We start from the raw sequence: 13,172 nt of genomic DNA on the forward strand, positions 1-13,172 counted from the left end.
GCCCGAATGCATTTGATCGCCATTTGTAATGAAGCGACTCGATGAGCGAGGCCAAACATATCCCAGAGGAGAATACAATCAGTCTAGACTGGAATAACTAAACGCCAAAGACTGCCATTCCATTCGGACTCTTTTCGTATTTCGCCAAAAATAACTGAATAGAAATTACAGTAAAAACAGAAACGATTGAATGTAAATCAGTTTATATACATTATCCAAGATTCCAAAACATTATGCGCTTCTCTTTTAAAAGTTCAAAAGTGTGAACGGTGTGTATATATATAGGAGGAGGATCAATAATTATCTCGAGAGTTATGATATAAATATTATTTTAACATTTCATATCACTACCAGAATCATTTATCGATTACTATTCTGTAATATATATCTTACCAGTTGCTGTTGACAGGGAAATCTTCAGGCAAATTCAAGTATATAATCACATGGAGTCTCGGGTGACCAAATGGTTTAACGTATAGCGTGATTTCACTTCCCCGATTCTTTGTGACAAGGAGTAGGGTAGCCTGTCCAACCTCGTGCGTTTTCTTCGGGTCTTCCGATTTCCTCCAACAGCTAATGAATCAAACCATGTTAGTCCCGAAATGACCCAGTTTGTGTTGATTTAACTCTATACGATCAAATCCAAAATCATAGTTACTTATTCAATCTTTATTTTTTATACATGTATATATAAAGCGTCGCTTTAGATTCATTTAACGCATATCGGCAGTATTTACTTACAGTGATTCATCGTTTTACAACATCAGATCGCACACAATGTCATGATGTATGTACTTACTTAGAGTATTTTAAGAGGTAGCTCCCAGGTCAGCTAATATATTAAACTTCTCAATTATGTCCTTAAAACCAAATATTTAAAAATACAAACAATAAAAAAAAGCTATTCCTGTACTATAAATCTAAGTATCCCATAAGTAATAGTTTAAAATTTAAGTGATAACGCTGCTGACCTGATGAAATTCCACCCTACCCCACACACACCCCTCCCCATTTCAATGGCATGACCGTGTCATTTTCGATAATTGTCTCTTTAAAATATACTGTTTGATAAGTGATTTTTAGATATTCTAAATGTGCGAATTATTGGCAAAAAAAAAACAAATCAGTTATTTTCAGAAGGTATAGGGCATATTTGGACCCATGTTCTCAAAGGTCTGTTAAAATATTATGAATATCATCAGGTTATTATTGGGCTATACTTGATGTTTGCATATTTTTTTAAAACGTAAGCGTGTTACGTGTGCCACCATCGGATACCAGGATAAGACTACCCACACCATGTTGGATAGTCTATCGTCGACAGGTTTTCCTTCGTCTTCTACGAAATAATAGAAAATTCTAAATACGGTTTACCGAGTATTTTAACTTATTTAAATATGGACTGACGAATAGACAGCGTTTCTTCATTCTTGGTTTGTTTTACCTGTAACAACAAATATAGGTATTTAGTGTTTATCTCCAAGGACGGATGTCTCGATGACTTAGTTCGGCTGTATTTGTGGCGTTGTGTGAGACTATAGTTGCATCGATGGACTATTAGGTTTAATAATGTTCTGGATTGTGCGATAAAATAACAGCATATTTATAAATACAGAAATTGCCATTCAAGGAATTTATGTAATGTAAAGCGCTGTGTACACGTTATTCTGCATATTATCTGAAATTTTGGAAACAGAACATACGATTACCAATGATGATTACTTGCTTTAAACAAGTCTGTAATCATACTAGGACAGAAATTTATGTGGATTTGCTGTGAAGTCTGAATAAAACCGCTAATCTGAGATTAGGATGTACACAATAGCTATAGGATTCCATTATTATTTCCATTTTGTCATCAATTACTGGATATTAGAATTCCATGGAATTATCGGATAATGAATTCAAGTGTTTTGGAAAGCTATCTGAATATAGGGGTAATATTTAGACTTATTATATTTTTATCATTTGAACATTCTTCTTCTGCCATTTTATACACCTGCATTGTGTCCGTAAACAGCCATCACGCATGACTTTATTGTAACTGTTCTGTGTTTAGGAGATAATCTCTAACGATTTTTTATTGTTTTTGTTTTATTTTTGAAAATTTTAAAACTTACTACATGACAGTTAAAAGGGGATGTTTTTCAATTTCGATTTTGCATTATTGCGTACATAAATGCATTAAAGATGAGAGGTGATGACCTCCATAGAATTTCATAGTTTTTTATTTATGAAAATCCCGATTTTTTGTTCTTGGCGAAAGACTTGGCTGTGCTTCATAGTAATTTTGAGTTTTGATCTCGTTATAGAGTGCCACTGCTTTAAATAGAGGGTCTAGAAATCACAAAGAGATTATTGCCGTTGGCTATAAAACGTTGTGAACGTTCTTGTGGTTAGAGTTCTCGACAAATGATAATAGCATGTAAAACTTTAGTAACGATTACATGTCGACAAAAGCTCCGACGGGGATTTCCATGGTAAAATATCTTTAATTCTAGTATTCACCGAGTTACGCATTTAGACAAAACGTAGCACTGTGTCGGTTGGTGGACATCAAATTAAAGTCACAGGGGGGGGGGGGGAAGTTGGCTGGTTTGTTTGGTTAACGTAAACTTCCACAGTAAATGAAGTCGCAGACCGTAGATGTTAGCTGGTTATGCATTATGTTTATTGAGATTACAGGGTTGCAGGGCAATTCTATAATTTATAGGGACCAAACGAAATAGTACATTTTATTAACTATATTCAGCGTAAGCCTATTTGCCTGATGTCTAAGATAATAACGTAATGTCTCTAATACAAGATAACCCAAGACGAGACATGGAAATAGCTCGAATGACTTCATTGATCAATATAAACACATTCGTTAGATTACAATTAAACCTCATTATAACCTTGTTTAAATAAAGAGCACATCGCTCAAATATTATTCGAAACGATCTTGCTGAATGTTTACAATTTAGTGCGAATTTGTTCTGTGTTCAGGGAAACAACCTTTCTGGCAACACTTTAACTCTTATAATCATGTGTGTTATTTGGACAGAGGAATGTCGCCCTGGTATATAGTGAAATTCCAACGGGTATCCGAAGACATTCTGGAAGAAATAAACACGCTATGCTGTCTTTAGTGCTAGCCTGGCATTCCACTGGGATTTCTTTATCCGTGTAATGATCCGCGGACACCAGTTTCTGTGTACCATAAAGCACGAGACTGAGGTTATGCCGGGGAAAGAAAGATTGAAAAAAGTAACGAAAAGTCTTTCTTCCCCAGCATAACCGAAGTCGAGGACTTTATCTTGCTTATAAACCCTCTGTGTTTATCTGTACGCAAATGTACGTATTGTTGCTGTACGAGAGGGCTGGCTGAAAAGTTCTAAGCAGCAACAAGTACAATCATTAAATGAATCATGAACATAAGAACTGCAACTATAGTGTTCTTATTGTCTTCGCACCAGACCATCTTGTGAAATCAACAGAAATGGACAAAGCTGGCTACATGGCAATCATCAAATACTAGCAACTGAAAGGACTAACCCCAACACAGATGCATGCCGACATTGTCTCCACTTTTCTTTTGGGGATAATGTCCCCTACTTTTCCACAGTAAAGAAGTGGGCTGTGGAATTTAAGCGTGACAGAGAGAGCCCTGAGGATGGCCCGCGTACTGGAAGGCCATCAACCATTCAAGAAAACGTTATCCGGGAGCATGGCATGCTTATGGGTGATCGACGATTGACCATTCGACATATTGCCAGTGTTGTGGGCATCTCCCATAATACTGAGCACATTATCGCCAACGAGTTAGGAATGACAAGAGTATCTGCAAGATGGGTGCCAAAGCTCTTGATTGTGGATCAGAAACGTGTCAGGTTCCTGACGTCCCGTGACAATCTCCGTTGTTTTGAAGAAAATCCTGATAATATTTTGACCAGATTTGTAACATGGATCAGACTGTTTCCATAAAGGAAAGTCTAGCTTTGTCATTTTCCTAGTAATGATGACGTCAGTAGTGAACGACTTTTTTTAGGATGGCTAATGAAAATTTCTTCCTAACCGGCATCCAGGCCTCACAACATCGTTGGCAAAGGTGTGTAAACTCCGAAAGAGACTATGTAGCAAAATAAATGGAAACCATCTCATTTGTACGGATATGCTTATAACTTTTCAGCCGCCTCTCGGACGTCGTGATAACAATGGTTTTAAAAATTATCCTCAACGTTAACTGATATGTCTCATCTATATATTCTCTTTGATAAAATATATCACAAAATACAAAATGTTTCATACTTTAACATAGATTATTGACTATTCTCTAATGTTAAACATACATTATGCAAGAGCTAAATCTATCTATTGCAGGTCTCTCTTTAGGCTTGAAATGTTATCTAAAGTATTAATATAGACATTAATTAACTTATCCAGACCATAATCAACTCTCGATGGCATCGCTAGCCTGTGATGTTTATTGGATTAGGTTCCCATTTGCTGTTCGACTTCCATTCATAATTTAATCAAGAAATGGACAATCGAGACTATGTTATTTTTTTATCCTACCGAATTTATTAATTATGATCGAGGTTAGGCCGTAAATTCAATTGCTAAAAGCTCGGTTCAGATTTGATCAATTTGACTGAAATTTTCAGCATATTCCCTTTACAGTATCTAGTTTTTAACTATTATAGCGAGAACTGTCAGCTCTTTATCTAATCTCCCATAATGTATCTTTAATAATATAAAACTACTAAAATGCCATTGGCGTTTTCTATATAAAATGACATTTAGTACACGGGAGAAAGTTATTTTGTTGATTTTGTTATTTTCTTACGATGATTTGAATTACAAGGAAAAACTCTAATTGCTTCTATATTACTTATCTCGGATACATTTAGAAACGGCGTTTTTTTATTTTGGTTCAAATTAATTAATCTTTCTTTCTAGACCCAATTATGAGCTTAGTATGTTAACCGCCATGTTTTTCTTGACCATTCCGAATTTGTTTTCATCAAAAATGGGTAAGATTAATGACCGAGTAAATACGTTTATTATTTTAGATAATATTTTCTTTTCTTATAATAATCTGAGATGCATGAAAGTCTCGGTGTAATTATAATATACCACTTCACACTACAGTTGACCTGCGATCTAATTAGGAAAACACTGATCTATTAATGCTACTAGGAAGCTGATAGATCTGACAGACCTGATTACATATCACCTTAAGGCTATCGGTCCATAATAAATATTTAGATTATGTCAGATAAAGGTTATTAACTATCAATATGGCCACATTAACGGCAACACTGGCAGAAATATCTCAGGTTGGACTCTATATATTTATTAAAACTCAAGTATGAATATTGAAACTTTATCTTTTTTTAATAATCTGATTTCCAGTTCATGTGTAAGGAGCAAAACTTCTTTTATGTAGGTCAAAATAACTTATTGAATTCGATTGATTAGGTGTGTTATTTTAATAAGTGATCGAACAAGATCTATACGATTAAATTTGTGTTCCCAATGATTAAACGGAAGTCAGTTTGTTTATAAGTTTTATTTCTTTTTTCTTTTTTTGGTTTAGCCCACTGTGTCTAGTGACGTACCATTTTCAAGGAAAACAGATTATCACCACAAAAAAAGAAATATAATGAAAATGTAAACCTAATTAAATCGAAATATTCACAATATTTTATTGGTTTTGATACAAATTCAACCCATGAATAATTAATAGATGTTGGGACTTAACTTACTTTAATAAATCACGATTAAATTATCGCTAAAGACGATGGAATATGTAAACTAAATCTTCTGGTTATAATATTTGTATTTTTTTAATACCAAAGTTTCACAGTTAGCACCATAAGGTACCTTACTCACCAGTTTTGTTGATGTAATAATTTTTTCACTTGGGATCCGAAAATAAGTCTGTTAATAATGATATGCAAATCAAACTCCAAAATGGTCAGAAACAGCCTGATTGCCTTTGTCGACGTATATTATTTTTCTTTGAAATGTAATGTAAACGTATTACAGGGCACTATTTTTCTAGGGACTAGATTCACACAGAATTAACTGGTTTTATTTACTGATATATATCTGGGGTTTCTACTTTAAACATACATTATGCAAGAGCTAAATATGCCTATTGCTGGTCTTTCTTTAGGTCTTAAATGTTATCTAAATTATTAATTTAACTTATCAAAACCATCGTTAGTCTGCGATATTCAGTGGATTTGAATACGTTTACTGATGGATGGTTTAACGTAAAAATGGATAATCAAGATTTTATTATCGTACCAACGGTAGTAATGACGATAGAGGCTACCTAAAATTGAATCTTTAATATCTCGGTTCAGAGTGAAGCAATTTGACTGAACTTTTTGGCATATACTGGCTTCATTATCTAATTTTGTAACTATTATTGTGAGAACTGTCAACTCTTTATCTAATCTTACCTAATGCCCCTTTAAGATAATTTATGGGTAATTACGTGTTCAATAATGAGTTTGTGTTTTTAGTGTATATATTTATAAAGACTAAGTATTACAATATTTTAATATTAAATTGGTTCCGTTTGAAGACGTGAAAGGTCAAAAAAGGTTATTCTGTTATGTTTAGTTAACGATTTCTAGTTCAAGTTAGTGTATTTATGCGAGGAAGTCATTTAGTGGGTGTCTTGTTAACAACCACTTGTGAAGTTCAGGAAATTTTCAGATAGAACATTAAATGGACAATGTTTTAATTAAAAAAGTGACTTTTTCTATTCAACTGAAATAATGTAATTTTTTTTACATAGAATGTCTGAGTTAAATTACTATGAAATCAACAAACTGAGAGAGAGGGAGGGGGGGGGGTGACGCCCACTCGACACCCCTATATGGTAGGGGTCTTTAGCAGTGGGGGGAAACCGGAGGACCCAGAGAAAACCCACGAGGTTGCATAGGCAACCCTACTCCTTGTCACGTACAACCGGGAATCGAAACCACGTCAGTTGACTCAATGGCAGACCTTATGATACAACGCGCACGCGCTAACCATAACGCCTCTCAGAATAAAGTAATTTGAATGAAATTATCAATATATTCATTTTTCATTATCTATTTTTAACCATTATATCGAGAACGAACCAGCTGTTGATCTAAATCTTACATAAAACATCTTTAATGGGAATCGATCTGTTAATGAGTGCAGTGGGAGATATCTTTCAGTGGTGCATACTGTTTACCAAGAATGGAGAGGGTGTTTATAGAGTATGGGCGCAAACAGAATTTTACGTGTGGAATACCCCCTAAATAGCATTATTTTGATAGATTATATCAGTCACTGGGCGTCTCTGTTAAAGATATTTTTTCGTGGCCCAAATTGGAGGAGTAATGCCCCACCCCCTCCCCCAACACACCAATGTTATCTCTACAGTAAGGCCTCGTACAACCATTTACCTATTTTTTCTTGGAGGTTGACTTTCTACTTTTCTGCAACACCAAGGCTAATAAAGACGGTGTTCTATGATGGAAATTTATGTGAGGAAGTCATTTAGTGGGTGTCATGTTAACAATCAATTGTGAATTTCATTTTTCAGTGGCCGAAAGATTCTTTGGCTGTGGGCGATATAAGTAAAAAATGGGGTCATTATTATTATACATATATTAGGTTGTTATTTTTTATTTGTGTTTGCATATTTTCAGACTACTGTGACCACAACTTCAACTTTAACAGTATCCAATACGAATGCAACAAGTACGACACCAATTATACTAATAAGTTCAGCTTCAACTGAGAGACCAGTTACCCTTGGGGCCGTTGGTCAAGGAGATAATAACGACAGCGTGAAAATAGCTGTAGGTGTATTAGTACCTCTCTTCATTATTTGCCTAATAGCCAGTTTTATTTTCTATAAATGGTACAGACGCAAATATCCAGTTAGAATGATCCTTGGAAGAGAATTCGCTAAGTTTGAGAACCCAGATTATCTCAATCGTGCTTCAACACTTTCTTTAGTTCGTGATGATGCAGACGATTATTTTTCTCGCGCCACATCGAAAGCGACATCTACAGTCAGTTTAGCTAATCATACCGCACACGATAACCTAGCTTTCCAACACGACAAAAATAATTTAAACCCGTCGGACGATGACTATGACATTGTAAAACGTAAAAGTTTTCTATTTAAAAGCCTAGAAGAACACCGAGATTGGATGGAAACTGGGTTTGCCTCAGCCACTAGTTCACAATCATCTGTGTTCGAATCTGTTCCAACAGAAAGCGACAAAGCTTCTGAAATTTCAAACAACAATTCAACTAGTGCCAAAGAACAAATAAATGTTCACCGTTCTCAAGAGGAACTGCATAATCTTAAAAACTCTAATCAAAATTTCCCCAAAGATACCCCGATAGAAACCATCTTGGGCCAAGTGAAGGACAGAAGGTCCTTTACCGATGATCCAACGCTGGGTCGACAAAAAGACTATGATAGCGTTTCATTGTCTAAATACAGATCCCAGTCAGCAGATCCCATATCTCCAACACAAGTTTACACGGAATTACAAGGTCAGAGGCCAGAAGAAGTTGTGAGTTTACAATCAGACCATTCCGTTTCTAGCGACTCCGAACCAACTGTTAACATCAGTGAAGAACAATTAGAAAATAATAGTGATTTACCAAAGAACATTAGAGGGGATAGTGACGTTTCTATAGTTATATCAGACGAAATAGATCTCGGTGTTAGTCCGTCTATTATCATTGAGCAGGAGCAAATTCAAAATTCCATCAGAAACAAATCGCCAACGTCGGAAAATGAAAAGATGTCCGATTCCACAGACGACTCGGATAATAAAGATGCCCTACTCCTAGCCAATACTGAATTTTCGGATAGCGGTTCTATAAATGATATACATATTAGTGTAAAACCTCACAGTGACAGTGTTGCGTCATTACGAGGAGGTTCAGACAGCAATCAATCGCAAAACTCCTCCAGACATTCATCAGTGGTTGAGTTTTATAACAGTGCTGGAGTAGTCCCCCTTTATATGCCAGCTCATGTTTATCAAGATGAGAACTTCGACTCCATTTTAAGCAACGATGTTTTTGTAAGTGATATAAATAGTCAAATTGATGATAAATTTGGTGCTGTTATTAATGAACAAAGTGGTAATGAAGAGGACGACGAAGATAGTCACCATTCTGAGATTATGTCAACAATCCCTAACTTTGAAAGACAAAGTTTACCATCTACGCCAGAGTTCAAACACAAATTCACAGAAAGAACTTCGTCCATGTCCTCTGAATCTAGCAATTCTTCTGCCAGCTCAGGGTCCTACCATTTTACACATTCCAATAGTGATATAAAACAAAAAGGAATTTCTGAAAATCTTCAGAAAACCAAAGAACCCGATAAACATGCCAGTGAAAGTAGTTCAGAAACAGATGAAAGTTCCACGTCGGAAGACATCGACACGGACAATAATGACAACCGAGTACTTACACCAAACCTTGTGCAACATACGGATGAAACTGGGGGGTTCCATAACAACCCGAAAGAAGAGCAATTAGAACCAACAGACACGTACACAATGACCGGCCCCATTCACAACCCAGATCAAGATTTAGTATCCAATGTCGATGGCCGCGCAACAGATAACTTCTCCGAGTTAAGATCGCCCAACAATGAAAATGGTTCGATGGATCAAGTGCTTCGCAAATCTGTTGGACCAGATACATCTTTCTCCCCCGATAGTGTCAGTATTACTTCTAATACTGTATCTTCGACAACATCATATTCATCAGACGATGAAGGCGTTTATGTTATTGATCCAGAACACACTAATCTGGCACCCTTGGACGTAGATAATGTGGATTTTGACAATCATGATCTTATGTATGGTAATCCAAACCCCGGAGATGCTTCTATAAAGGGAACTACGGTAGATGCTTCATCAGCCGGTTCTGGGGCACCACCAACTAATATCGAAGGAGGAGCTTCGTCTGTTGTTATTGATATTCCTAATTTATCTGATACTGACAGTGATAATGAATTATTTACAGACGAGGATATTCTAATGGCTCTACAGGACTCTCATCTCTCGGACGATGAAATCGACCACATACCTACAAATTCAAGCGAAGCGACCCCACCACGAAACATTTCTATTCAGGCACATCAGTTTCGATTTGATGATGACGATGATGATAATGATATTGACGTATAGATATCAATGGAAAATTTATCCTTGTCTATTAAACGATTGAATTTGGTTATTACATATTATTTTACTCGGCCATCAGTGGTCCTTCAATTAATGTGGTGATTACTTTGAGTACGTTGCGATTTTGGCCAATGAAACGATTTAAAATATATTGGAATTCTATGAATATTTTGCTACTGCACGACCGAATAAGTGTTTTAGTGACATAACTTTTTCAAATGTAGGTTATTTTGTGCGAGTTTCAATGTGTTATTATCTTGATGTGATAAAACATATATTAAGATAATATAATCTAAATAATAATTATGTATTTTTAAACATAAATTAACATTTATATCATAATATATTATTGTGCCCAATATCCACATATATTTTGTTAAATTCCCCCAGCCAAAGTGCATTAATTGAAGTGAATTATTAGGTATAGCAAGCATTGTGATCTATTTTGTATGTTTCATCAACGATATTTTAATAATTTATATGTTTTATATAGATATGTTCTAATGTAAATAGCCACTAAAACCATATCTTGAAAACGTATTATTCACCCAATGTGCAATATTAAAATATATTCGTTTTATAAAAGACGATATTTTGTTACCCAAAACTAGTCCCAAATCACCGACTGAGATGAAATATAGCATGAATGATAAAATTGATATTTTTCTCTTTTTATATGTATCTGAAGAAATGGGCGTTTTATTGAAGTATTAACAAGCAGTTAGATGTTAAGTTTAAATTCAACCCAAAAGAAAATTATGTAAAATTTACGAATAATGTTAAAACTGAAAATGTAGAAAGTACAAAAATGCAACAGAACGACTTTAATGTAAGACTGGTCGTTATTATGAATAGCTAAGTTAGTTGTATTACATATTTGTTGATATTTTTGATTAGATATCTGGTGCAATTCGAAAATGTCATATAATCATTATATTTTGATCTAAATTCATATATTGTGTAATATTTACACCAATTATGGTAATTAAGCTGTACTTGAAAACCACACTTTTGGTACTTTAAATAACAATTAAACATCTCCTCATTATATAAAATGAAATCTTTGTAAGACAGGATATATCGAATATCAAAACACTTAGTAGTTGTTTTATGAATGCGGATCCTATGTGAGACGAAGAAGTCCGGGGCACTGGGCTGCAAACATAAAGCCTAGTTCACAACCCGAACTACGCGTCACCTGCGTGTGTTCGGCACCGTAGAAGACGCACGGTTTTTGTACGGGTGGCATGCATTAGACCTACTATACAAGTACTCCTGACTTACCATCATTGCGGCCCTTATTATCATTACATCCCACTTACTACCTCTATGCGTAGCGTGCTATCAGTGGACAAAACCTGCACGTTGTACATTGGAGATTGTCTAGCATGTATGACTGCAGAAAGCACAAATATGGCCGTCACTATACCGACAGATAATAGAAGAGCCCTTGATGTGTGTGACACCCGCATTACCAAAAGTCTAAGAAGTCACCACCCATTTGAGCCCGGGTTGAAACTGGCTATTACGACCCGATTCCTGCCTACAGTGAACAGTTACAAGTCACTTGAGTTTTCATTCCATGTGGCTTCAAATACCATTTGTATGTTTGTACCAGAGGTGTGTCGTGCTATATACGAGGAATGCAGAGATGAACTATTTATCATTCCTGACACTGCCCACATATGGCTCGCTGTGACACCTTAGTTTTCCATACGCTAGAACTATCACCAATGTGTAGGAGCCATTGACGGAAAACACATCTGTATTAAGAAGTCCAAGAATAGTGGGCCAGAGTACTAAAATTACAAAGGATTCTTTTCGATAATACTCTTGGGCCTTCTAGATGCCCAATAAAAGTTCTTGTGGATGAGTGTTGGTGCCAGTGGGTCGGCGTCGGACTGTGGGATCTTTAACAGATCAAGCCTTTGTTCTGCATTGGCAAATGACGAGCTTGGTCTTCCTCCTCCAGAACTCATTGCGAACTTGGATGACAAGACCCCAAAGTATTCTCAACTACCGCACATACCGTGCACGCCGTGTTGTTGAGAATGCATTTGACATTTTGGCACTCCGTAGGAGATGCCCCAAGGCGACACTGGCTGCCCCCTCTCTGGAGGGGGCGTGGACTTACTTTTTGACATTTTCGTTATTGGTCCCATGTTTTAAACGAAATGAAAATATTCAATTTCTTTGGTCGATATGCCGGAGGCAAAACATTAATACGCACTTATACTAACTTTGCCATCAATTATTTGGTAGATATCGGTTAAATCACTCCTTTGGAATAATATATTGTAAATGTATATAAAATACATATTATCAGCAGCCTATAAAATGTGAATTAGAATATATTATTTAACATATCTGAAATTTTAAATAAAATCTACAACAAAAATTATATACTCATTGTTTACGGAATGTAATAATATAATATCGAATCTTATTATTTATAATGGCAATGACTAGGATTGTTTTTATGTCCTATGATGCTGTTACACGTGGTTGAAGTAATGCCCATTTATACCCCCTGTGTTACTTATACGATCCATTTGTAAGAAATAATAAAACAATAATTTGTCATATTTTGTTGGTGCCTTTATTTAAATTTTACAGACATATTTCTGAGCTTAATTAAATTTAAATTTATAACTGCCCAGTAATCTATCGATTTGTCACAATATTTCGTACCTATTAAAGACGCACTCCCACGAAAGTATTTATAGGGTAGATATTTCCAATAAAGGTAGGCAAATTAGGTATATATGGAAAGTAGAGAACCCACTCTTAGTAGAAAAATACTGGATTCCCTGAAAAACACCCATGGGGCAAAGCACAGGGCAAAATGTTAGGGTATCACTAAATGGCAACCCGGTGGTATATTTTCTGCCAGCTTTACTTAGGAAGCGCTTGTTATTTCTTGATCGAATGGTTAGGCATTGTGGGAACAGTGAGAGGTTTAAATGTACA

The 13,172-nt window shown here is 35.7% G+C and overlaps 1 protein-coding gene across 1 annotated transcript; it reads left to right on the forward strand.

Annotated features, from left to right (window-relative positions):
* Positions 1-1,318: 1,318 nt before the first annotated feature.
* Positions 1,319-10,711, forward strand: LOC126809553 (uncharacterized). The gene is made up of 3 exons (XM_056099107.1): positions 1,319-1,937; positions 7,686-8,803; positions 10,696-10,711. Exons 1-3 carry the CDS (start codon positions 1,899-1,901, stop codon positions 10,709-10,711), a joined length of 1,173 nt encoding a protein of 390 aa, XP_055955082.1. The 5' UTR covers positions 1,319-1,898.
* The last annotated feature ends 2,461 nt before the right edge of the window (positions 10,712-13,172 follow it).

Source organism: Patella vulgata, chromosome 2 (genome assembly GCF_932274485.2).
Source record: "Patella vulgata chromosome 2, xgPatVulg1.2, whole genome shotgun sequence".
NCBI classification, from domain to species: Eukaryota; Metazoa; Mollusca; class Gastropoda; family Patellidae; genus Patella; species Patella vulgata.

What these genes read in the sequence shown, in the direction of transcription:
- LOC126809553 (XM_056099107.1), top strand. Translation starts at nt 1,899, where the DNA reads ATGAATTCAAGTGTTTTGGAAAGCTATCTGAATATAGGG. An exon ending in AAAGCTATCTGAATATAGGG is followed by an intron (nt 1,938 to 7,685) that starts GTAATATTTAGA and finishes GCATATTTTCAG; the next exon opens with ACTACTGTGACCACAACTTC.